The sequence below is a fragment of the Desmodus rotundus genome, chromosome 7, assembly GCF_022682495.2.
Source record: "Desmodus rotundus isolate HL8 chromosome 7, HLdesRot8A.1, whole genome shotgun sequence".
Classification (NCBI taxonomy): Eukaryota; Metazoa; Chordata; class Mammalia; order Chiroptera; family Phyllostomidae; genus Desmodus; species Desmodus rotundus.
In genome coordinates this window covers 29,323,673-29,346,990 of record NC_071393.1, presented here as the reverse complement: position 1 = coordinate 29,346,990, position 23,318 = coordinate 29,323,673, and the positions used below count along the sequence as shown (strand labels likewise).

Genomic DNA, 23,318 nt, shown 5'->3' with positions numbered 1-23,318 from the left:
AAGTCAAGGTCTGCTCTGTCTCAAGCAAAGTTTCTCAAACCAGGCTTCACATCAGAGTCTCCTGAGGGTCTTTAAAAAAATTCTGACACTCAAGTTCTCACTCAGAGATGTGAAGCTGAGAACCACTTTTTTTTTTTTTTCCAACACTTAGCTTCTCAGTAGGTTCTCATACCCAGCCAGGAGTTCAAACCACTGCTCTAGGAACACCTTTTTTCCCACATAAATCTCAAGTCAGACTAAAGAGGATCAAGTTTGGATGTAATGGAAGAAATATAATTTTAAATTTCCATATATTTACTGAGTCCTTGCAGTGTGGGTGGCTAGTAAGTATTAAGATTAAAAATAAATTCAGCCCTGTCGGGTGGGGTGGTTCAGTGGACTGAGTGCCAGCCTGCGAACCAAAAGGTTGCTGGTTCAATTCCCAGACAGGGCACATGTCTGGGGTGTGGGCCAGGTCCCCAGTTGGAGGCATGTGAGAGGCAGCCAATGGATATGATCTCACATCGATTTTTCTCTTCCTCTCTTTCTCCCTCCCTCCCCCTCTCTCTAATGATAAATAAATAAAATCTTTAAAAATGTATGTTCGAAGCATAGTTCCCGCTCATAAGAAGATAGATAATCTGCACTGGCACAAAAGACTACGCATTTCTCAAGGAAATAATTATTTTAAAGTAATATGTTTCATGCTACTGACTATAATATGGACTAAAAAGTTATACATATCATCACATCATTGTTAGATCAAACTAATTTTTATCCTTTCTAAAAGAATAGAAAATGAGGAAAATATATGTTAGAAATGGTTATGAAACAATTTTGAATAAAATTAGCAACCAGCCCTCAGATATTTGAACCTGGAGAAAGCAATGGACAAGGTCAATGGCTAAAGGCTAATTCATGAGCTTAAAGACTGGGCTAGCCTACAATGTTTTAAAGTGTCCTTGGCATAATGAAAATCATGCTATGGAATCACTGACAATCAACTCAACCCAATAAGGTTTAGTGAATTAAGTTATAACTACTAAAAAATTAACAATCAAATATCAGTAATGAAAGAGTTTATATTAAATATTTTTCCTTTTTATTATTAGAAATATAACAACTTATTTTAGCCTATTTGCCTCTCCTTTTATATTAGCTTCTTTTCACAACACATTTTAAAATAATGAAACATATCCTAGCCTGGAAGAAATAATTAGCTATAAATATTTTTCACATATACTAGGCTGTCAAATTTATTTATAATTTTAAATGAGCAATCAAAATTCAAAATTTCATAACAGTTTTATGAAACAAGTAGATTAAACATCTAAAACTGGGTCAAAATGTTGTAAACTGTGCTTCGATTCAGCTAAATATTTGTTTTGATAATTTAGCTAAATATACGACACCTCTCCTTTGTTTTATTACTAGTTACAAAGGCAAGGATGTGATAATTCTTTAAGGCTATAAAAGAAATTTCTTTTTTAAAATTTGAATATCTAATTGTTTTTATTAAGCAAGTCACGAATTGGCAGCATGTCATCTAGCAACTGGAAAGGTGCTCCTTCTGAAGGGAGTTTCTACATCAATAAAATAATCACAGATGTCCACCCCATCTCTCTTGTTCCATCAGAAAATACAGGTTAAACTAGGTTACAGCACTTTCAATGAGACCAGTTTAGGTTTGGAATAGGCCTGCGGGAACCCACTGAATGCCACAAGGTCTCCTTCTACTACTGACCCCACCACACTAGAAGGTGAATTTCAAGCTGCTCCCCCAGTAAGGGTGGTGGATACTCTGATTCAACCACACTCTCTTCTTGTGTCCTCAGGGGAACCGTGCATTAGACGGTGGGTTGATATGACCTTTACCTGCACCCATGAAACAGAACTAAGTTTACTGGATTCAATAGGTTTTGAATCCATCATCTGGGATATGCTTTACCTTCAAAATGGTCAGATGAGAAAGGGAGGACATTTATTATTATTCTAATTTTATAGATGGAGACTATAGTTTAATCAGGATAGGATAATAAAGGATGCTATAGGGATTGTCAATGGGAGTTGGAAAGGTAATAGAATAGTTTAGATTTAAAAAAAAAAAAAAACCCACTGTACCTGCCCTCCTCCCACTCCCACCCAGTAAGTACACAGGATCTGACCGAGAATCACTCCTGTACATGAGTTGCCACTATTGAATGTCTTGTCATCTCCAATGTGTTGGGGGCAGTTAATTAGGTTGAAAACCAGTGCTGCAAAGGCACAGGGAATCAAAATTTCTCCATTGGAGTATGGAGCTTCAAGTCTATAGTTCCTTGAATGAAAACATTTTAGAGATAATAATTGAATTGCAGCAATTACAGAACTATAAACCATTCATGACTTTTATTTTGCCTTTAGGAATTTGTGGAACAATTCCCTAGGGCATTAGATTTACTTAGCCAGGTGTTAACCCTGCCACCACTATCTCAAAGAAGTGATACCCAGCCATTTCAAACAAAGGCAAATTCCAGTTTAGTGCTTCAGATGACTTTTTTTTTTCTTTATAACTTGAGCTCTGGCCTGGAAAGAATTCAGAGCCAAGCCTCACACTATAAGGGAAAGTTTACTTACAGAGTCACAGAGGTAGGAGAAGTGAGTGGCAGAAGAAATGAGCTCAGAAAACAAGTTACAGAGTCAAAAGAAGCGGCCCTTGGAACTTAGGAGAGAGAAGGGTAAAGCTAACGTGGGGTGGGGGCGATGGGAAAAACTCAGGCCTGCCCCCAGGAGGGAGAGCACTCTGGTGATATTTTTAAGTAACTGCTACATACCTGTTCTGTGTGAATTTCCTCCCTTTTTCTATTGTGAAGTTGAAGGTAAGAGTCCATTTTAGGGGAAGGTAGTCCCAAGGTCAGCTTATTTTTTTCCACAAAATATTGTTTGGACTTCCTTCGCCGAGGGCCACGCGGTCTTGACGAGAAAACCTCTTTATGAGAACTTGAACTCTTCGAGTACGGAGAGAGGCTGCTGGACTTCTCTGCCAGCTCATTGTCACTCAGCTCTGAAAACAGCTTGCTGTGATGGGCACCACGCTCATAGTTTGGGCTTAAAAATTCACTACCAAGTAAGGAGGCCTCGCTCTGTGGGCTCTTTTTCTGTTCGCTCTTCCCCGCTGGGAGTTCCAGTGAAGTCTCCCTGGAAGGGTAGAGTGGACCCAAAGTCAGATTTTCTGTGGAACTGTCTGGAGACTCTGGCGACGTTTCCACACTCAGTGACTGCCCTTCCTCTACCTTGTTCTTCCAGTTTGGGTCGTAGCGGAGATCTGAGTACTTGTCTTCTTCTGGGTGTTGGCTGCCCAAAGCAGAAAAGAAATGCCAAGTACTTAAGATAAATTTACTCGTTCTATTTAGTCGGCCATTTTATTTGAAATCAATCTCAATCCACCTCCTATAATTTTCCTTTTACTATCAACGTGTTACAGATATATCTCAGGCACTTTCAAATTAGGCCCGCACACCACCCATAAGGGTAAAAAGGCCTTAATTATTCAAGTTTATTAAAATAGGGACTAGAAGCTGGGGACAGTTAATTTCTAAATGCCAGAAAACAACTGACAAACAAGTGTCTCTAATGTTAAACCAGCCAATGACTGTGGTCCGAGAAATGCTATTACTCATGCACACCATAAGCATTTCAGCTGCTGAAGACGAAGCTGACTTCACGCTTTAGCTGGTCATGCACACATTGGCTATTTATCTAAGAAGGAGAACACGAGCGTTACCTGGACACTTGTCTCAGTCTACTACTCCCTTTCAGGAGGAAGCAAGATTTATCCCAACTGAATTCCTACGCAGATTCTCCTCCTTTTCAATGGTTTTATTTCCAGTTCGTTTTGTGCTTGTTGATTTTACCAAATGCACTACAGAACAATCCCCAAGATTTAGAATCAGGTGGCGGCTCAGGTCTCTGCACAGAGAACTTAGCAGACAGGTCAGTGTGAACTTTAAGCTGTAGGGCAGCCCTATTTGAATAAAAGGTTAAACTGATAGTCCCGGCTGAGGGAAGTGAACTTGACCCCAGATAAAGTCCCCTCTTTTCCCCATGGCGGTTTCAATTTGTAAAGCACCTTCCAGTCTTAACCAAAAAAGAAAAAAATGCTGGTAATATGGCATATTTAATGGTCCTTTTGATCTTCAAAAGCTAAATGGGAGAGATTTTCCTCCCTTGAGTTCAGCAGATGCAATCCTCTAATCAAAAAGGAAAATGTAAATCAGCCAGCTTTTTCATGCTATTTGATATTCCCATTTACAGAAGACATAATTTTATGCTGGGTAAACAAACTAATGGTGCACCTGATGCTAATTTACTCTTCTTAACGTGGACCTAGATTTCTTTGATTTGATGTAAGGCAAAAAAACTAGAGCAAAAAGCCAAAGCTCCCATGTCTTGCTAAGTTGTCGTTGTGAATTTTTTAGTTCACATATTAAGATGGAAAACTTTCTGGAATAGGTGGGTCTTTCTTTGCCACATATCAGGGGAAGAACGAATATATTCCTCCAGCAAAACACTTAGATGAAGACGGCCCTCATCGATCAGGAAACTGGACCCCAGACTGTGGGACTCGCCAGGCCCTACGCACCACGACCAACGTCTCTGGGGCTTGGATAAGCTTTCCTGTCTGATGCCCCATCACGGGAACTCACCACAGTTTGGCTCTGCCTGATGCCTGTTCTAAGGGTCACTGGTGTGTCTTAGGGCCATGGAGCTGTCCAGCATGACACGTAGGACTTGAGACTGGACAGACCTGGGCTTAAGTTCTGGGTCTGTCACTACCCGCCTGAACACCAGCTGGCAGATCATGTCCCCTCGAGCCAGTGTCTCTCCACTGTAAGTGGGGATGAATTATATTTATTCTATTTCTCAGGATTGCATAACGATCGAAATGAGACATTATATCTGAATTAATATTCTGTATTTGGGCTTAGTTCACTTTTCACTATGGAGACCTTGTCTCCTCACCTGGTTACAGCTGCGGGCATCGGGCACTGCGGGTTAGCCTTCCCTCCCTCACCTAGTCCTCTGCCCTCTGCCAGAGACAGAAGAATCAGTAAGTATTTCTTAAATAAATACCCAAGCCTCTAAAATTCTCTAGTCAACACAAATGTAGTATTCAATATTTATTTTAAAAAACTAACAGTAGTAAATTAGAATATAAACGTGCGGAAAAGCTTCTTGCATTGGACCAAATTAGTGACTGACTTTAGCGCTTATCTTGCACCGTTACATGGAAGGTTCCACTGTGGTTGTTTAGGTGGGAATGAAAGGCAAGGCCTGCCCCAGTTGTAGCTTCAAGCAAGCAAAGATATAAGACATGTTTTAATGAAGAAAGGTGCCGTTTCACCATGCCCACGATACATTGAAAGGAAAGAGTGAACTTAACTCTCCTCATTGATTTGTTTGACTCAACAGAATTGAACTTTCTTCATCCATTTGCTCACACATTGATCAGACAGGTATTTACTGAGCACTTAGGAGCCTGAGGAATACCGCGGTGGGCTCACAGCCCAGTGGGGGAGGCAGATGAGGAAACAAGCAATGACAACAAGAGTCACTCGGGGGCCCTCAGAACTCAGCAGGGACAGCCATCCCGCCTTGCAGGGTCAGGAAAAGCTGAGGCCTAAGGCCAAGAAGGGCAGGAAGTGTGTGCCAGGCCGAGGGAACAACATGGAAAAAGAATGGAGGGCAAAGAAAACATGGTACTTTCCAAGAACAAATTCTGTGTGGGTGAAATGGAGGGTGGGAGCAGGGAGAGTTGAGTGGAGCTCAGAACTAGGGAGAGGTCATATCTTGAAGGGCTTTGCTCTGTGAAGGAGTTTGGCTCAACCAAATTAATTTCAGAGTTTGAATTTAATTAGCAAAACCAATTTAATGAGAGAGCAAAGATGTAGTAACACAAACACTTTTGGACAGTGAAAATGATGAGCTTTGGAAAGGAATTATCTACAGAGGCTTTGTAAGGGTTTGGGGGGTGGGTTGGAAGGTGTTAGAACAGGTCGTCCTTCGTGGTGTTTAAAGCAGGGACTGGCAACCTTTCAAAGTGACCCATGTCATGGGGATCACTGTTCTGCTCCTTAGTCATGGAGAAGGACGTGGGTGCTGATCTGGGGAACGCTTACAGTGAATCTCTGGTTTTTTTCCTAGAACAGCCCGATGAGGTTGGGACTATTATTATCCCCATTTAATAGATGAAGAAACTGAGCCTTAGAGAGCTCATGTAACTTTCACGAGGCCACAGAGCTAACACATGGAGGGGCCATGATATAGACCTGGCAATCTGTCCCAAGACCTGGCTCCTGTCCATTAGGTGGCCCTTAATCATGCAGCTGTTCCCAAAGGTGGCAGTGAAGCACGCATTGCCACAGGGAAGTTAGCGAATTGATCAGTCAGTTGGCCAGTCAACAGATATGTACTGAGCGGCTCCCCAGGTACTAGGCACTGAAGATGGAGTGGTGAGCAAACCAGAAGCAGGCTGATGGACCTCGGGTGCTAGTGAAGAAGATCGGCTAACAAATTAGATAGGTAAAGACATGTAGAATATTATGGGTATTTAAAATAGGAGGACATAACTTTGTTACTGAAAACATGTTAACCTCTTATTTCCAGATTCAGTTGCTAGAATATATCACAAAGTCCATTCCAACGCTATTGTTCTATGATCCTATGATAAACTCACAAAAGACTCAGTAACCAAGGAATGTCTACTGTTAAAAAAAGTAGTTGGTCTTCAATGACTGAAGGAAATGGATTCCGACTTCCATCTGCGCAGTAATACTACTGAAAATACCAGCACTCAGATTGGCCATCGTATTTAATCAGCACCGGCTGACTACGGCATGACATCTAGTTAGTCATGGTGTGGACCTTCCTCAGCCCCATGGACACTCCCTGGTGCTGCGCTTCTCTGAGTGGCCACGGGGAGCACTCTGGTTCTGAGAAGGTGCACAGCAGAGTGTCTCAGGATGAGGGCTCTGGAATCCGACTGCCGGCACTCAGTTCCTGGTGTTACCAGTTACTGTGTGTGCATGGGCCAGTCAGTAAACTTCTCTGTGCTTCCACTTCCTTACCAATAACACGGGCTGGTTTATAATAGTACCCACCTCAGAGTGTGGTTGAGAGGATTAAGCAAATTTATACATGCATAAAAGCTTAGGACTACGCCCTCAACACAGAGTAAGGACCCGGTGAGGGCAAGCTCTGAGAGCCCTTCAGTGAGCTCTCTCATTGGTCGCTGGCTCACCATGTGTTACCCTCAGTGGCCAGGAGGCAACATTGTTGTGTACTGTGCTTCCCGCTGCTGGGCCTCCGGGGATCTTTCCCCAGAGCTTACATTACTGCCAGGGTACAAAGCTGTCTTGTGATGCCTACCTAAGTGGCACCTTAGTGGCCTGAAAAAATTCACACGTTTAAAAATCCAATTTTTAACACGACTTAAATGTCATGGAAAAATCTGTCAAAAGTGTGATTTAGGAAATGAAATTAAGAAATGTGTCTCTGCATGACGAAATATTTTAAGAACTGCTGAAAAATGATGAGGAAGATAAAAGTAGGAGAATCAAACTACTTAGACCTTCAGAAATTCTAGCCGCAACAAATTTATATTTTTTTAATCCTCACCCAAGGACATTTTGTTTTCATTGAGAGAGGAAGGGAGAAAGAGGGAGAAAAGAAAAAAAAAAATCAACGTGAGAGAGAAACATTGATTGGTTGACTCCTGTAGGCGCCCTGACCAGGGATCGAAACCACAGCCTGGGTATGTGCCCTGACCAGGAATCAAACCCACAGCCTTTTGGTTTCTGGGACAATTCTCCAACCAACCGAGCCACACCAGTAAATTTCCATTCTTAAATGCCCACAGAAGCAAGAGTGATGTTTAGAGTATAATCTAGAAAATACAGAGGTTTTGAAACAAATCAGACAAAATGAACAACTTTGGCTAAGAAAAATGTTTTTGAACCAATCGTTTGAAGAGACACTCTAATAATGTGTATATGCAAGATAGAATCTGAAAATGCAGCTCTCAACAGAGCATTAATTACACTTTACCATTTACACCCGACAACTATCTCACACTATCCCCTCTTCCCTTTCTAGATGGAAATCATACGTTGGAACAAATGGGAGGTTATGTTTTGCCAAATGAGGAGCACAGAAAGCTGTACTCCTTTACAGAAGCAAGTCTAACGGTGGAAATAGAACACGACACTGAAGAACCCCATTGTACGGGGCTTGTGTGCTGAGATGCTCAATTGTGTTTCGTGGTCCAGGTCAACACACCGGGACAAAACGAGTGTGAAGTGCCCCTTCATCAGTAACCATCCTCACACAGAGCGTGCACCTCTCTTCCTCCGCGCTTGATAGAAACGCTACACGGACAGAGAGTACGGAACTCTTTTGTTAGCGTTCAGACAACAGATGCCAGGTTTCCTCTTCAGATGCCGGGTTAGCAGCGGATGCAGGGAGGAAGGGGCGGGGGTCTCTCATGCATGGGTCATGATACTTGCTGGCTTTAATGGACCACATTTGATTAATGACTGTGACAACTTCAAACAAAACAAAATAAAATCTCCATTTAATGAAAAGCCTCATATTCAGTATAGTATTCAGTCAAAAAATTACTAAAATTAGAGCATGTTTCTAGCACAATTAACATCCTTTGCACACATAATAAAATTTTCCATAACTGGCCATTTTGCCTGTTGAGAAGGTGAATAAAAGCATTGCTATTAATCATTTAGCAGTTATTTATTTGCTACTTTATTTAAAGTAGCCGGTTAAATTGAAACTGCACATGTTATTATTGATTTAGGTTTAATTTAATCCCTTTAAATAGAACAATTATTGCCAATTTGTATGCCATTAAATCTTTCATGCATATGAACAGCAAATTCAATCTTTATTTAAGTGTGAAGTTTTTAATGCTTCTTTAAGAACTATAAAATTGATAACTGTTTCCAAGGATTTCTGAATTCTATGCTCTTCTTAATCTTTTATCAACAGCTTTTAAGTAAATCAAATAAAAACCCAAATGATTAAAAAATGACTTTTGCAATTATGAAATAAAATGGTTCCTCAAATACACTGGAATGCTTTGGGAAAGGTATTTACAACCCAGAAGATTTCATTTAATGCAGGCATTTATTCTGACAAAATAATTAAACATTTTAATAGATAAAAGGTGGTTTAATGAACTGAAGGCCCAAGACTGCCTGTGGGAATACACGAGACTGAAGGGCTGGATTGTTATCTAGTGAATTTTATTTACAGCAATCACATAATCTGGATAATTCCAACTAAAATCCTTTCTTTTCTTTGACACCAAATTTATGGCTGAAAAATAACCAGATATTTGTCCCGCATTAATAGACTTGTTAGTAACGGTCTTGGTTCAAGGACAATCTGTGAGTTCAGTGAAAATAAATTGCCTAAAGAGGGCATGTCAGTGTTTGCCATGTGAAATTCTAGTAACTCAATTCTATTAAGTTCGTCTTTTGTGCAGCCAACACTGTATTTTCACAAAGGGAATGCCGTCTGACTCCGCATCTAAGAACGCAGCTCGTCGCATTCAGTGAGAGTTTACAGCGCTCTGCCAGACCCGGGAGGCTTTGGTGTTCTTTTCATTCTCTAGAAATAAGGGCGAAGAGTCAGGGACCCAGACTTACGCAATTTTGGGATGTTAAATTTTCTTTAGATAGCGTAACACATGAATGGACTTTAGATAGAATTTCTTGCATTTTAAAAGCCAGATGTTCACAGCACTGGAGTTTGAAGGTAGCTGTGACATCATGGGAAAAGCAAGGGGCAGGTCTTGACATTTGGGTCCTAGGCCAGGTTTTGCCAATGACTATAGCTGTGTGAACCTGAGTGAGTCTCCAGCTACCCTAGGCACCAGTTTCCTCTTTTGTATGATAAGGGGACCAGGGTGAACTTTAAGAGCCCCAACGGCTCTAAAACTCCACTATTGTAGTAACTGGGTTGGGCCTATCATGTGAAATTTGGCAATCTATGGGAAGTGTCAGGAAAAGCACTTATTTTAAATTCAATACATTAAAAACTATAGTTATCACAGCTTTCTCTATTTTCAAACTTGTCACAGTGGAAATAATAGAAAACAATAAAGCTCATGAATTCAACTATCCCTTTAATTTAATCCTTTTTAAAATATTTTCATTTATTTATTTTTAGACAGAGGGGACAGGAGGGAGAGAAACATTAATGTGTGGTTGCCTCCCATGTGCCTCCTGCTGGGGACCTGGCCCAAAACCCAGGTATGTACCGTGACTGGGAATTGAACCAGTGACCTTTTGGTTTAGCAGGCTAGCACTCAATCCACTGACCTACACCAGCCAGGATAGTAAGAGTCTTAATTCTCCTAATGAACTCATGTGCTTGCAGGTGATATAAATTCAAATTACACTTTGTAAGGTTTTAAACTCACTATTTATTTACTTATTTTAACATAGCAATGCATCCCTGTTTTGAAATAAGCTAGAAAGGAAACAGTTGTTCTCGAAAGGCAGTAAACCTAAGGAATCCCTGTGGCTGTAGCTTTCTGGCGGGGACTCTGCCCGTAACAGACACCATCCATGCCCTGGCGTACTCTCCAATCCCTCCTCTGACTGCTCCTCTGGTACGACGGCACCTTGCCTGCTCTGAGGAGTGCAGAACGGGGGCAAATGAACGGACACAGCACAGGAATGACTAATACCTCTCACCAAAAGTCACGCTTCTGATACACTTACATTCCTGTGTGATCTGAAAAAACCACGATGCTAGTAGCTATCCCCCAATACTGTGAAATCCCTAGAATAAGGTATGTAACGTAATGTACTTGATAGCAATCTATCCTAAAAACAATAGAAATCAACATGGATGAATACTGCTGGAAACCAAAAGAAATGAAAGTTGACTCCTGGAAACTCTCAGATGTTCTTAATAATAGAATATTAGACCTAGCCTCAAGTGTCATTTTTATGCTCCCCATCAGTTCAAAAAAAACAGAAATAAAATCTCCACACCTATGAGAGACAGTAGGCTATCCTCAGCTTACGTGTTTCCCCTGTGCTATACAGAGCAGTCCGGGAGGTCTGAGGGGTAGTGACCATGCGGAGTTTTGGCCCTTACCCACTATCCATTCTGGTTATCCAGCACTGCTGTTTAAGTCCTAGAAACCATCATTCCACACTCCACCTGATTACCGTATTATTAATCTGAAACAATATATAGGAAAGCATTTGCGTGGAAAAATTATATACCGCCACAAAACAGTAAAAAATGCAGGTTGTTATTACTGAGTCTCTTTCCTACTTTCAGACAATTTTGACTATTTAATGTAATTTTTAATTGCTCATGGTGCCTTCCTCCCGCCCAGGAATTTCTGGCACAAGGTGGTTTATTAGACAGAATCGGGAACCTTCTGCACAGGTGGTGGTTCCCAGGGGCTGAGAGGAAGACACCTGCAGACCTCGAGCAACAAAGCAGCTCTGTCTCCCAGGCGAGGAGGAGGAACGGAGGCTACTACGACCCTGTTGCCTTAAGGAAGACGCAATTAATGCTCATTTATTCCGGGGGCACAGAGTCCTTCAAAATTGGGATGACTTTAATAAAATGAGTAATTCTACATGCATCTGTACTCTGGCCTTGGCTTAGTCCACATTAAAATTATTATACCGTTAATATTTGTTGGGTAGTAAAATGGAATCTTTCATCAGATCTGCCTTGATTGCCTATCTAGATACGTATAATTAAGAGGCTCAGGCTCCACCTCTCAATAACTACGTACACTTACACACCTCCCCAAACCTCAGTGCCTCAGCTGCAAAATGGGGGTAATAATGCCTATCTAAGAGGCCCCTGTAGGGTAAGTGAGACGGCAGTGTAAAGCAAACAGTTCTGCAAATGGTAGCTAATTACCCTCGAGTATCCCTGTGAACAAGACTACATACATATACAAACACATATACTAGGCACCGTTTTGCTGCTCTCTGATCTTTTTAAAACACAGAGGGTTTCAGAAGGCCCCGGACTGAAGCAGTTATTTCTAATGCTCTAGGAATGACACTGATCTGTTCTTTGTGAGCGCCGAGGGTCATAAGGCTAGTTCTGGAGGGGCATCGATGGGTTATCATGTGAAGACCCTCTCTCCACTCTTGAGTCATTCACTACAGTTGGTGCAGCTCCAATTTCCATTAAGAAAAACGTTTTCTCTAATCCATGCACATTGAACTATGGCTTGGCTTTGGTGACGTACAAGGAGTAATTGCTTGGAGTAACATCAAAACCCAAGAGCAGGGCTCGAGGGATTTGTCAGGCAGGTTTTATTTTATTTTTTAAAGTATATTTTATTGATTATGCTATTACAGTTGTCCCATTTTTTCTCCCCTTTATCCCCTTCCACTCGGTGCCCCCATTCCCTCTAGCATTCCCCCCGCTTAGTTCATGTCAATACGTTCCTCGGCTTCTCCATTTCCTATACTATTTTTAACCTACCCCGTCAGGCAACTTTTAAAAATGTTGTTTATAAAAGCAAGAAGAAGGAGATTTTCCCTGGTTTTAAGACAAGACTTTGACTAGCTTTTTGAACTACAATTCCCAGAATGCCACCTACCTCACAGAAATGAAAGCGTACTTGAATTTTATATTGAGAGTGATATCAATTTGTCTCCTTCACGGCTCATAAACTAGCAGATCTGAGCAACAACACACCCAGGCAAGCTCTCCAGACCTAGGTAGGCAGAGAAAGGGCCGATGACTAAACACTCACATGGATATTATTTCTGAGGCATTATTTAGCTGAATGCTTCAGTTCTGTGTTCACTGTAGTGGAGACCTGTCCTCCTAATGTGCGATGTATAACCCGTTCGAACCCTGGGCATTATAATCTACCATTAAACACTTCCAAGGCTGATCAATCAAAGAATAATAGCATCATTTAAGGACCTCTGAATCAGAAGGCCAAGGCCCTAACCATAATTTTTATTTTTGTAAGTATTACTCTTTATTTTCAAATATACTGAGTAGTATTTACGTTGTCCTTGGGTAAAGAGAAAGGTTAAAGTTGGGTCCCTGAGAAACATCTCAAAGAGGAAAAACTCAACACTGGGGAAATGAGGTCACTTAACAAATCCTTGGCTTGGTTTCTTCATGTTAATGTACAGATAAGAATACCTGTCCCTCACCAAAGAGCTTTCCTTTCTGATGCCCTCATTTCCATAAATAAAACGGCTACAGTTTATCACTGAGAGAATGACTCCCTTAGATTAGAGCCATAAGAAAAACATGGTTTAAAGCGCAGAACCAGACTGCCTGAGTTTTCTGCTCCACCACCCACTAGATGTAATAAATGTGTATAATATAACCTTTCTAAGCCTCATCTACATTCTTTAAAATGGGATCATTATAGTGACCACCTACCAGAGCCACCATAGGATTAAATGATGTAATGCATGTAAAGCGTTTAGCACCGTGATAGGCCAGGATAAGCACGCTGTAAATGCCAGCTATTGTGCTTAGAACTTTAAGGTGGTCTTTGGCTTCTCCTGCTCCTTCAGTCATCACTCCTAATCTGTCACCAATTCATATGTATACGTTATACATACATATATATATAATCTGCACTAATTATAAATTACCCATGACAGAAATGAATAAAAGAGTGCTAGGAAGGACTATGTATTGGTTATCTCTGAGGAGGAAAATAGGGCAATGGATTTGAGATGGGGAGCAAGTAAACTTTTATGTCTTTAAAAATATATATCTGAAACAAATATGGTAATAGGGTTATAACCATTTTCTCTATACTGTTCTGTAGGTTAGAATTTTGTCAAAATTAAAAGAAGAAAACAACCACATCAATAGCAAAACAACAAATATCCCCTCACAGCACTAAGGCACTAGACCAGTTACTTCATCTGTTAGCCACATTTTCCTTATCTACAATGGGAATACATAACTGTACTTCCTCACAGGATGACAATGAAGAATTAAGTGAAATTACAGATGGGTCTATAAAAAGAGATATTGTTTCTGTTAGTCGTTTCATCATTGTTGTGACTTTACCATGGGCAGTCTCTTTGCCCCTTGTGTGTTTATCTTCTAATTCAAAATGTGCCAGCTTGCAGAATAATGTTCTTTAAACATTGCTAGGGACTTCTGGTCAAGATGGCGGCGTAGGGAAACATGGCGCACCTCCTTGCACAACCACATAGAATTACAACTTACTTATAGAACAACCATCACTCAGAACCGTCAGAAATCAAGTTGAATGGAAGTCTGACAATTACAGAATTAAAGAAATCACATCCATCCAGACCAGTAGCAGGGCAGAGACACAGAATGAGCTGGTCCCACAGCTACATGTGGTGGATAAAAATTCAAGAGGGATATCTCAGGAGCAATGAGTCCCAGCCCTTCACCAGGCCCCAGCCCAGGGTTCCAGTGCCAGGAAGATAAGTCCCAATAACTTCTGGCTGCAAAAACCAGCGGGAACTGCGTTGCTAGAAGAAACTTCTGTAGTTCCAAGCAGTTCCTCTTAAAGAACCCACACATGGACTTACTCAGATTCACCCCCTCTGAGGTCCAGCACTGGGATAATAGCTTAAAAGGCACCAGTATCATACAAGGAGGAACCAAAGTGTCTGGCATCAAGGCGAGAGCTGGGGGACAGCTTTCTCCCAGACAGAAAGGCAGGCGGAAACCATTGTCCCTGTTCTGAGCCCTCCACTCATGAAGCCAACAGGCAGGTGCCATATTTGAGACTCCATCAACCTAGTTAACACGGTTTGCCCTACCCTGGAGATCCCACCTAACTTGTAGACCCACCCAAGCTGTTAACAGAGAGGTTTCCATATAAATGGCTGGTCTTGGCTCATGCTTCAGAACTTGTAAATCCTCTCAAGCAAGCAACAGCCAGCCTCAGTGAGCCCCCATCCCTCATACCTCTTGCTAAGTGGCCCCAGGCCCAGCACTAGTGGCAGCCAGACTAGATTCACAGCTTGGCTTTACCTGTGAATCTCCCAGCCCAGCACAAGTAGCAGCCATCTCAGATTGCTTTATAGCTCAGGCAGGGTGGCCCCAGGCAAAACATAGGTGGGGGCTGACGTTGGCTCACACCACCCAGGAAACTCCAGAGCCTGTGCACTCAGTGGACAGCTACAGACCATGTCAGAGCATCACCACCCTTCCCCTGCACAGCTGATTATGCACAGAGGGTGGAGGTTGGTGGTCAGTGGTCACAGGCAGTCCTTGCAGCTAACTGGCCTGGATAAATCCCTCCCATTGATCTGCCAACAACCACCAAGGCTCAACTACAAGAGGAGGGTGCACTCAGCCCCCACAGAGGGCACACCTCAAGCACCCAGCTTGGGTGATGGGGAGGCTGTGCCACTGGGCCCTACAGGACACCTACCACACTAGGCCACACTACCAAGACAGGGAGTCAGAGAAGCTCTACCTAATACACAGAAACAAACACAAGGAAGGCTGCCAAAATGAGGAGACAAAAAACATGGCCCAACTGAAAGAACAGATCAACACTGCAGAAAAAGAACTAAACAAAAGGAAGATAAGCAATCTATCACATGCAGGGTTCAAAACACTGGTTATAAGGATGCTCAAGGAACTTAGTGAGGACCTCAAGAGCATAAAAAACAATCCAGTCAGACAAATAGATGGCCAATAGACATATGAAAAGATGCTCAACATCACTAACCATCAGAGAAATGCAAATAAAAACCACAATGAGCTACCATCTCATACCTATCAGAATGCCTATTATCAATAAATCAAAAAACAACAAGTGCTGGTGAGGATGTGGAGAAAGGGGAACCCTTTTGCACTGTTGGTAGGAATGCAGACTGGTGCAGCCACTGTGAAAAGCAGTATGGAGATACTTCAAAAATTTAAAATTGGATCTGCCTTTTGACCCAGCAATCCCACTTCTGGGAATATATAAGAAGGAACCAAAAACACTAATTCAAAAGAACATAAGCACACCTATGCTCATTGTAGCATTATTTGCAATCACCAAGATATGGAAGCAGCCCAAGTATCCATCAATAGATGAGTAGATAAAACAACTATGGGACATTTCACAATGGAATACTACTCGGCCATAAAAAAGAAGAAAATTTTACCCTTTGCAACAGCATGGATGGGCCTGGGGAACATTATGCTAAGTGAAATGAGCCAGTCAGAGAAATACAAATACCATATGATTTCACTCATCTGTGGAATCTAATGAACAAACTGAACTAACAAGCAAAACAGAGACAGACTCATAAATGGAGAACAGATGACGACTAGTAGAGGGGAGGTTAGAGGGTGGAGGGATTGAGTGAATAGGAAAAGGAACTCATGGACATGGACACCAGCGTGGTAATTGCTGGGGGGAGAGGGACATAAGGGTACTAAATGTAAAAAATATAATAAAGATTATATATTTAAAATAAATAAATAAAACAAACAAACAACTGAAAAAAAGATCCAGTCAGAAACAAAGGATTCACTAATTGAAATAAAGACCAATTTATAGGGAAACAACAGTAGAGTAGATGAAGTTGATAATCAAATCACTGATTTGGAACATAAGGAAGCAAAAAAACAAGCAATCAAAGAAGAAGAAAAACAATCCAAAAAAAAAAAAATGAGGGTAGTATAAGCGGCTTTTGGGACAACTTTAAGAGGTCCAACATTCACCTCACAGGGGTGCCAGAAAGAGACTGTAATTGAAATGTATTTGAAAAAATAGTGAAGGAAAACTTCCCTAATTTGGTGAAGGAAATAGACATGCAAGACCAGGAAGCACAGAGAGTCCCAAAGAAGATGTATACAAAGAGGCCCACTCTAAGACACATTATAATTAAAATGCCAAAGCTTAAAGATAAAGAGAGAACTTAAAAGCAGCAAGAGAAAAGAAGTTAGTTACCTACAGGGGAGTTCCCATAAGACTTTCAGCTGGTTTCTCAAAAGAAACTGCAGGCTAGAAAGGATTGGCAAGAAATATTCAAAGTCATGAAAAGCAGATCTGTAGCCAAGATTACTCTACCCAGCAAAGCTATCATTTAGAATCAAAGGTCAGATAAAGAGCTTTCCAGGTAAGAAAAAACTAAAGGAGCTTATCATCACCAAGACATTATTATATGAAATGTGAAAGGGACTTATTTAAGAAAAAGAAGATCAAAACTAGCAACAATAAAAGGGCAAAAAATACAAATCTACCAACAATTGAATCTAAAAAACAATCTAAGCAAACAAGAAGAACAGAGACGGAATCATGGATAAGGAGAGTGTTTCGATGGTTGCCAGATGGCAGGGAGTTGTAAGAGAATGGGTGGGAGGTAAGGGGATTATGAAGTACTAATAGGTAGTTACAGAATAGCCTTGGGGATGTAAAGTGCAGTATAGGAAATGGAGTAGCCAAAGAACTTATACACAAGACCCACGACATGAACCATGGTGGGGAGATTGCCTTAGGGAGTGGGGGGTGCTGGGTGGAGGAGGACAAAGGGGGAAAATCAGGACAACTGTAATAGCATAATCAGTAAAATTAACTTAAATAAAAACATTGCTTTATCTCACTGCCCTCCCCAGGTACCTGCATCCTCTCCTCCTGGCAGGCCCCCCAGTCGCCAGGTGTGGCTGGCTGCCTGAAGTCTTCCTGAGCCCCTTGTGCCCTCAGCACCAGGGCTGCACCTTATTGACAGAATTTATCACTTATACTGTATTTTGAGATCCCCTGTAAGCTTGATTCAAACTCACCATTCCCAATGAATGAAAGAAGGATGGAAAGAAGAAAGGGAAAAAAAGGCTGAGGACCATGCTCAAATTCTGTTCCCAAAGAGCCCTCGCTGTGACTGCGTTCCTGGACAAGTCATCTGAACTCTGTGTTCAGTGCCCCATTGGAGTATGAGCTGCTTTCACTCCAGTATGGCCCCTATGATCAGGCCCCTACTCGGCGCACCTTCCCGACACTGAGAACATACCCCCTGCCATCAAGCAGGGTTCCTTACTATGCCACACACGTCACTCTATTCTGTTGGTTTTTTGTTTGTTTGTTTTACCAAGTCTACCTTGTCTCCCAAACCCTACCCGCCCAAGTTCTAGGAGTGCCAATAGACTTTCCTTAATATATTTTACCTCTAATTTAAAACAATCTAACACATATACAACATAGTCGGTCTCTGTTCTCAGTACTTTATATATTTTATATACTAATTTATTTTAGTGTCACAATTACTATGCAAGGTAACCATTATTATTATCCCATTGTTACTGATGAGGAGACTGAGACACAGAGAGATTAAGTGGACTTGGCCAAGGTCATACAGCTAGTAAGTGGGGGAATCTGAACCCCACGGTATGTCTCAGACTCTATGTACTTCACCACACTAAAACATCTTTCTAATCAATAGCTTTTAAATTCTATATTCTATCACATTTATATTTTCACTAAAACTATGAGTGATATTGCACAAATTTATTTTTTTCTTGTAGTTTGGTAACTTTATGCTCATAGCATACAGTTAATGCCTCATCAACACTGATTATTAGAGCCCTGGCCAGGTGGCTCAGTTGGAGCGCTATCCTATAGACCAAAAAGGTCACAGATTCAATTCCTGGTCAGGGTGCACACCCAGGTTGTGGGTTTGATCTCTGGTTGGGGAACATATGGGAGGCAACCAGGTGATGTCTGTCTCTCTCTCTCTCTCCCCGCCCCCTTTCCTCTCTCTCTAAAGGCAATGAAAAAATGTCCTGAGGTGAGGATGCAAAAATATTATTAGCAATTGAATCTTTATATGATTGTATAAGCCCTGGGGGAGGTACCTAACCCCAGAATGCACTTTACGGACCTTTAGAGCAGTCCTGGGAGAAAGACAGGCTGGTTCATTTAACAGGTAAGAAAAAGCGAGATGCAAAAGAGTTAAGTAATTATTCTAAATCATACACTAAACAGCAGTGCCTGGACCAAATCAAGACCACCTGACTCCAAGCTATGGCACTTTTTTATACTAGCAGTGGAGATGCTTGCAATATGGACAGGAAATAAGGAACATAAGAAACGCAAATGCCTTTCTTAATACCTCTCCTTGCCTTTTGCATATTTTTTAATAAAAACAATGACTGTGGCCAAAAGCCCGGCTCTGAGCTGCCCTCTGTTGCGTGGAGACCTAGCTCACACACGTCACAGACTCATTATGAGGGCCTAACCTCACTCTCAACCCGGATCGCGACCAGTAATTATTTAACATTTCAGAAACCACTGTTATCTTAAACAAGCTAGCTTCTTACCTGTTTTTCACTCCATTGTCCCGAGAACGGAGGCCGTCCCTGCCGGTCACCTGAGCTGCCTCTCTGCTTGCTTCCTCTTCTGTCTCACTCAGGCTATCCTGGGCATGTCTCTCCTCCTCTAAGCTGTCAGTCTCCAGACTGTTGTCCTGGACTCTATCTTCAAATTCAGATGGGGACTTAATCTCTTGAGTGAGGCTTTCTGAATCAGCTTCCAGGGAATCTTTTGAAATCAGATGTAAGTCTTCTTTCTTAAAAGGTAACTTTGCGGACTGAACTTTTAAGTTGGCATGATAGACAGGAGATTGAACAGAGAGCTTGGGAATTAATTTACTATGACTCATCTTGAAAAAATACAAAAATTCACAGGGATACTTTTGTCGATAGGAGCAGTTGGCTGAATACTTAAAGTTGTAGTTCACAAAAGCATTACCTAAAAAAATTATATTTATGTTACTCTGAGACTACTGAAATCTCTTTAATTGCAATGTTAATCAAAAATTTAGATGAGGACAAAAACCTCGTTATATTATCTGCCAGCTTTCGTGTGCACCCTTTTGTGTATGAGAGAAAGGGCTATTGGCAATATTACTGTGTTTTTCTCTCTGCAGGAACGCATGCGACGGAGAGCTTCAAACCAGCCTGGGTAATCAGGGGCCGCTTCACTGAGGACATCAAATGGCTTGCGGAAGCACATTCCTTTTCCGGCTTCCAAGGCCCTCTGACAGACAAGCCTGGACACAGCAAGTGGTAATTATGGACAGGACTTCGATGGCCTTATTTCAAATACCCAGGGCACTGGCACAAATACGTCATCGTTCAGTTGTATTCATGGACACAGTAAACAGGTTCACGGTCTGTCTTCTGGAAAGTAAAGGAGGCAGAGAGAGCAAGAGTGTGGTTCCATAGTCAGACCTGTACAGAGGGAAGCTGTTTGGTTCCTAGACCTGTACGGGCTGGCTTCATTTGGAGGTCTTTTTGGTATCCAGGTTGCTACTAGATCAGAATGTGTAATTTAGGGGGTCGTTACAGGGAGATCAACCTCAACACAGTATTATATATATATTTTTAAATGGTTAAAACTGTTCAACAAAAGATTTGGCCATTTTGTGCATTCTACCACTGAGCAATTCACAGCAGAGGCCGGATGCCCACCTACCTGAAAGAGATGCTGTCCCAGGGAGTGTTGGGAGATTGGTATCAATAACAGCTGGGACCTCTTCTCACTCTCTTAAGAGTGTCACTGCAAGTGAGCCCTCCATGTCTCCAAAGGCCATTGAGAAGGCCCCGGAGGTGGTTTATGGAAAGGGTGCTTTGAGCTCACTGCAGGCCGAAAGGAGATGATGGTTTTGAATTGTGCTCCCTTTCATCTCCACCTAGCATTTCTCTCTGCTCTGTCTTCTCTCTCACTGCCTTTATGCCATTTTTTTCCTGTAGGTCAGATTACAGAAACCTTCCACATCAGAGATTACTGCAAAATTTGCTTTAAAAGGTTTGTTCGGGTTTTTTTTTTTTTTTTTGCTAGATCCTAATTTTAATTAAACAACATGACCTTATTCCTATTCCCAGCGTTGCTTATGTTGACTTTGTTGCTAACGTTCCCAAGGAACATCATCGATTCCTTGGAGGAAAGCACCTAGCAAACAAAGCAGACAAAAGGTAACATTCATATGGAAATATTGTTGTCTGAGCGTACAGACTGGTTTGCTGTATTGTCTCTTGCTTTAAAAATAACGTCTATTTCATTCTACTGTATTAATTTAGAGTTGGCAAGCTGAAAAACTTGTTTTTTAGGGTATTTTTACAAAGCAGCAAATCAATCAAGTCACTGAAGGTTTTAAAACATCAGTTTTACTGCAAGACTTCACGTCACTGTACTTGGGGTTTTAAAGAAAAAGCTTAAAACAGTCATATATCAATTTGGAAAATGCTCCTTCATGACATTAGTCAGTCTCTTCAACTTCTCTTCTTAAGTGAGATAGTGCCTGCTGCAGTTAACCAATAAAAAATGTCCGTAAAAGAAATACTTTTTTTGTTCACAGATAAACGATGTTTGAGAGCTGGAAGAAAGCAAAGCCAAATACCACAGGTAGAGCTGGGTCTCCTGCGAAGGCCTAACCTCACACGGGCCGGGCCATGGAGCAGCTGAAGCCTGTAGCTCGGCTCAGTGAGAAAGAAGGCATTTAAAATGTAATGGAGGTGGCTCCCTGGCGGCCCAACAGTTTTTTTTACTGAACTTCCTGACGAAGAGAGGCACACAAATCTCGGTAAACAAGACCCATAGGGATACCGCTGGTCTAGTCCACTAGCCCTGGGAGGAACGAATTTCCTGCGGCCAGTGAAAGGGAACCCCGCTTGCGCTCACGGACATAAATGAGAGAGAAAAAGTTGCCCTGCTCTGGAACAGGCCAGAAGCTGCGCATAGGGCGTTCGGATTTATTTTGTCCCTTTGCTTTTTCTCTGATGGGCAAACAACAGTGGGCAGCAAGGGCGGTTTAAGTTCCAGTACGCGCCGGGGTCGGCGGGGCTAGTGCCCAAGACCGGTCTCACCCGAGGACACAGCGTCTCTGGGAGTCTGGGCACCGAAGCCGGCTCAGGTGCTGGCCGGCCGCCCCACCCACTTCCCAGGCCCTCGGACCCTAGTTCCCGCCTCGTCCTGCTCCTGGATGCTGTCGGGGGCCGGCTCCTTTGAGTTCTCCCGGGTCCCTACCCCTCTTCCCCGCCAGACCCCCGCCCCCGGGGCGCACCGCCCACCCCTTCCGGGTGCAACCGCCTTCACCTGCCCCGCGCTGCTCCGCTGCCGCGACCCCGAGGCGCCGCGTCCTCCCAGCGGCCGCCGCCCCGCCCTCGCCCCGCCGGGCACCGCCCGGGTCCTTGCCCGCCCGCGTCGCCCAGCGTTGCCCTGGAGACGGAGTCCCGCGCAACGCCGGCCTGGCCCCGCCTGGGCAGGGCCACACTTCGCGGTGGCGACACCTCCGGCTCGGGCGGACCGGGTGGGAACGGAGGATGGGGCAGCGGGGCAGCCCCGGGACCCGCGGAGCTCCGCGGGAGGCTGCGGTCGGGCCAGCCCTACTTCCCAAAGCGGGGAAGTGAGGAAGGGCAGGCCATCGGGTGGGAGGACGTATTTGCAACAAATATCGCCAAGAATAGCTGAAGAACTCCAAATCAAGGAAAAGAATCCAATGAAAGAATGGGCAAATGATTTGAACGGGAATTTCACAACCGAAATCCAAATGAAGGGGGCGGGGGGAGAGGTAGCAGAGGGTAAAGGGGGGTTAAACGGAAGCTGATGGAAGGAGACTTGACTTGGGCTGGTGAACACAGTACAGTGTACAGACGATGTGATACGGAAACGCACACTTGAAACTTTTGTAATTTTATTAACCGAGTCGCCCCCATTAATTCAATGAAAAAAAATCCCAATGGCCAGTCAATATTTGTTATTGATTTAAAAGGTGCTTAATTCATTAATAATTGGAAGAGAACAAATGAAAGCCACAGTGGATATGAATCCATACTCACCAGACGGGCAGAGAGTGTCTGACGGCGCCCCAGTTGGGGAAGATGGAAAGCTAGGGCCCCCTCGCTGCGCATGGCAGTGTGAAGTGGTTCGACCGCTTTGGAAAAATGGTTTGATAGTAACTAGGATATGTGTATCCTGTGACTCGGTAATTTCACTTTTAGATATTTACCCTAAAAAAGTGGGAGCTTATGTGCACCCAAACTGGAAACGACGACAGACGGCTCATTAAACCGTGGTGTCCCATGCACTGGCACAGTGCACGCTAGTGAGAAGGAGGGCACTGTAGCTGCCTGAGACGACACACAGGCACCTCAGCAACACACGCTGAGTAAACAAAACACAACACACATCATATGATTTTGCATCTAAAAATTTAAAGCCGGCAAAATGAACCTGTTAAGTTCACTAATGCATTCTTAGTGGAGAAAACTGAATAAAAAGCAAAGTAGTGATTATCGTAAAGTTAGGAGAATGGTCAGCTCTGGCAGACAGG

General features: G+C 42.7%; 1 protein-coding gene across 4 annotated transcripts in view; it reads right to left on the bottom strand.

Moving 5' to 3' along the window:
* JHY (junctional cadherin complex regulator) overlaps positions 1-22,159 on the bottom strand; it is an 80,467-nt gene extending 58,308 nt beyond the window's left edge. For 2 of the 4 annotated variants that reach the window (XM_045192919.3, XM_045192920.3), the window contains exons 1-2: positions 19,306-19,880; positions 2,793-3,312 (exon numbers count right to left, since the gene is read on the bottom strand). In XM_045192919.3, coding sequence (XP_045048854.2) covers positions 2,793-3,312; positions 19,306-19,646 — 861 coding nt within the window. In that variant the 5' untranslated portion in view covers positions 19,647-19,880. Of the gene's footprint in view, positions 1-2,792; positions 3,313-19,305; positions 19,881-20,461; positions 21,970-22,081 lie in introns of those variants that run through there. The other 2 variants (XM_053928844.2, XM_045192917.3) reach the window with 2 other exon arrangements.
* Positions 22,160-23,318: the final 1,159 nt, after the last annotated feature.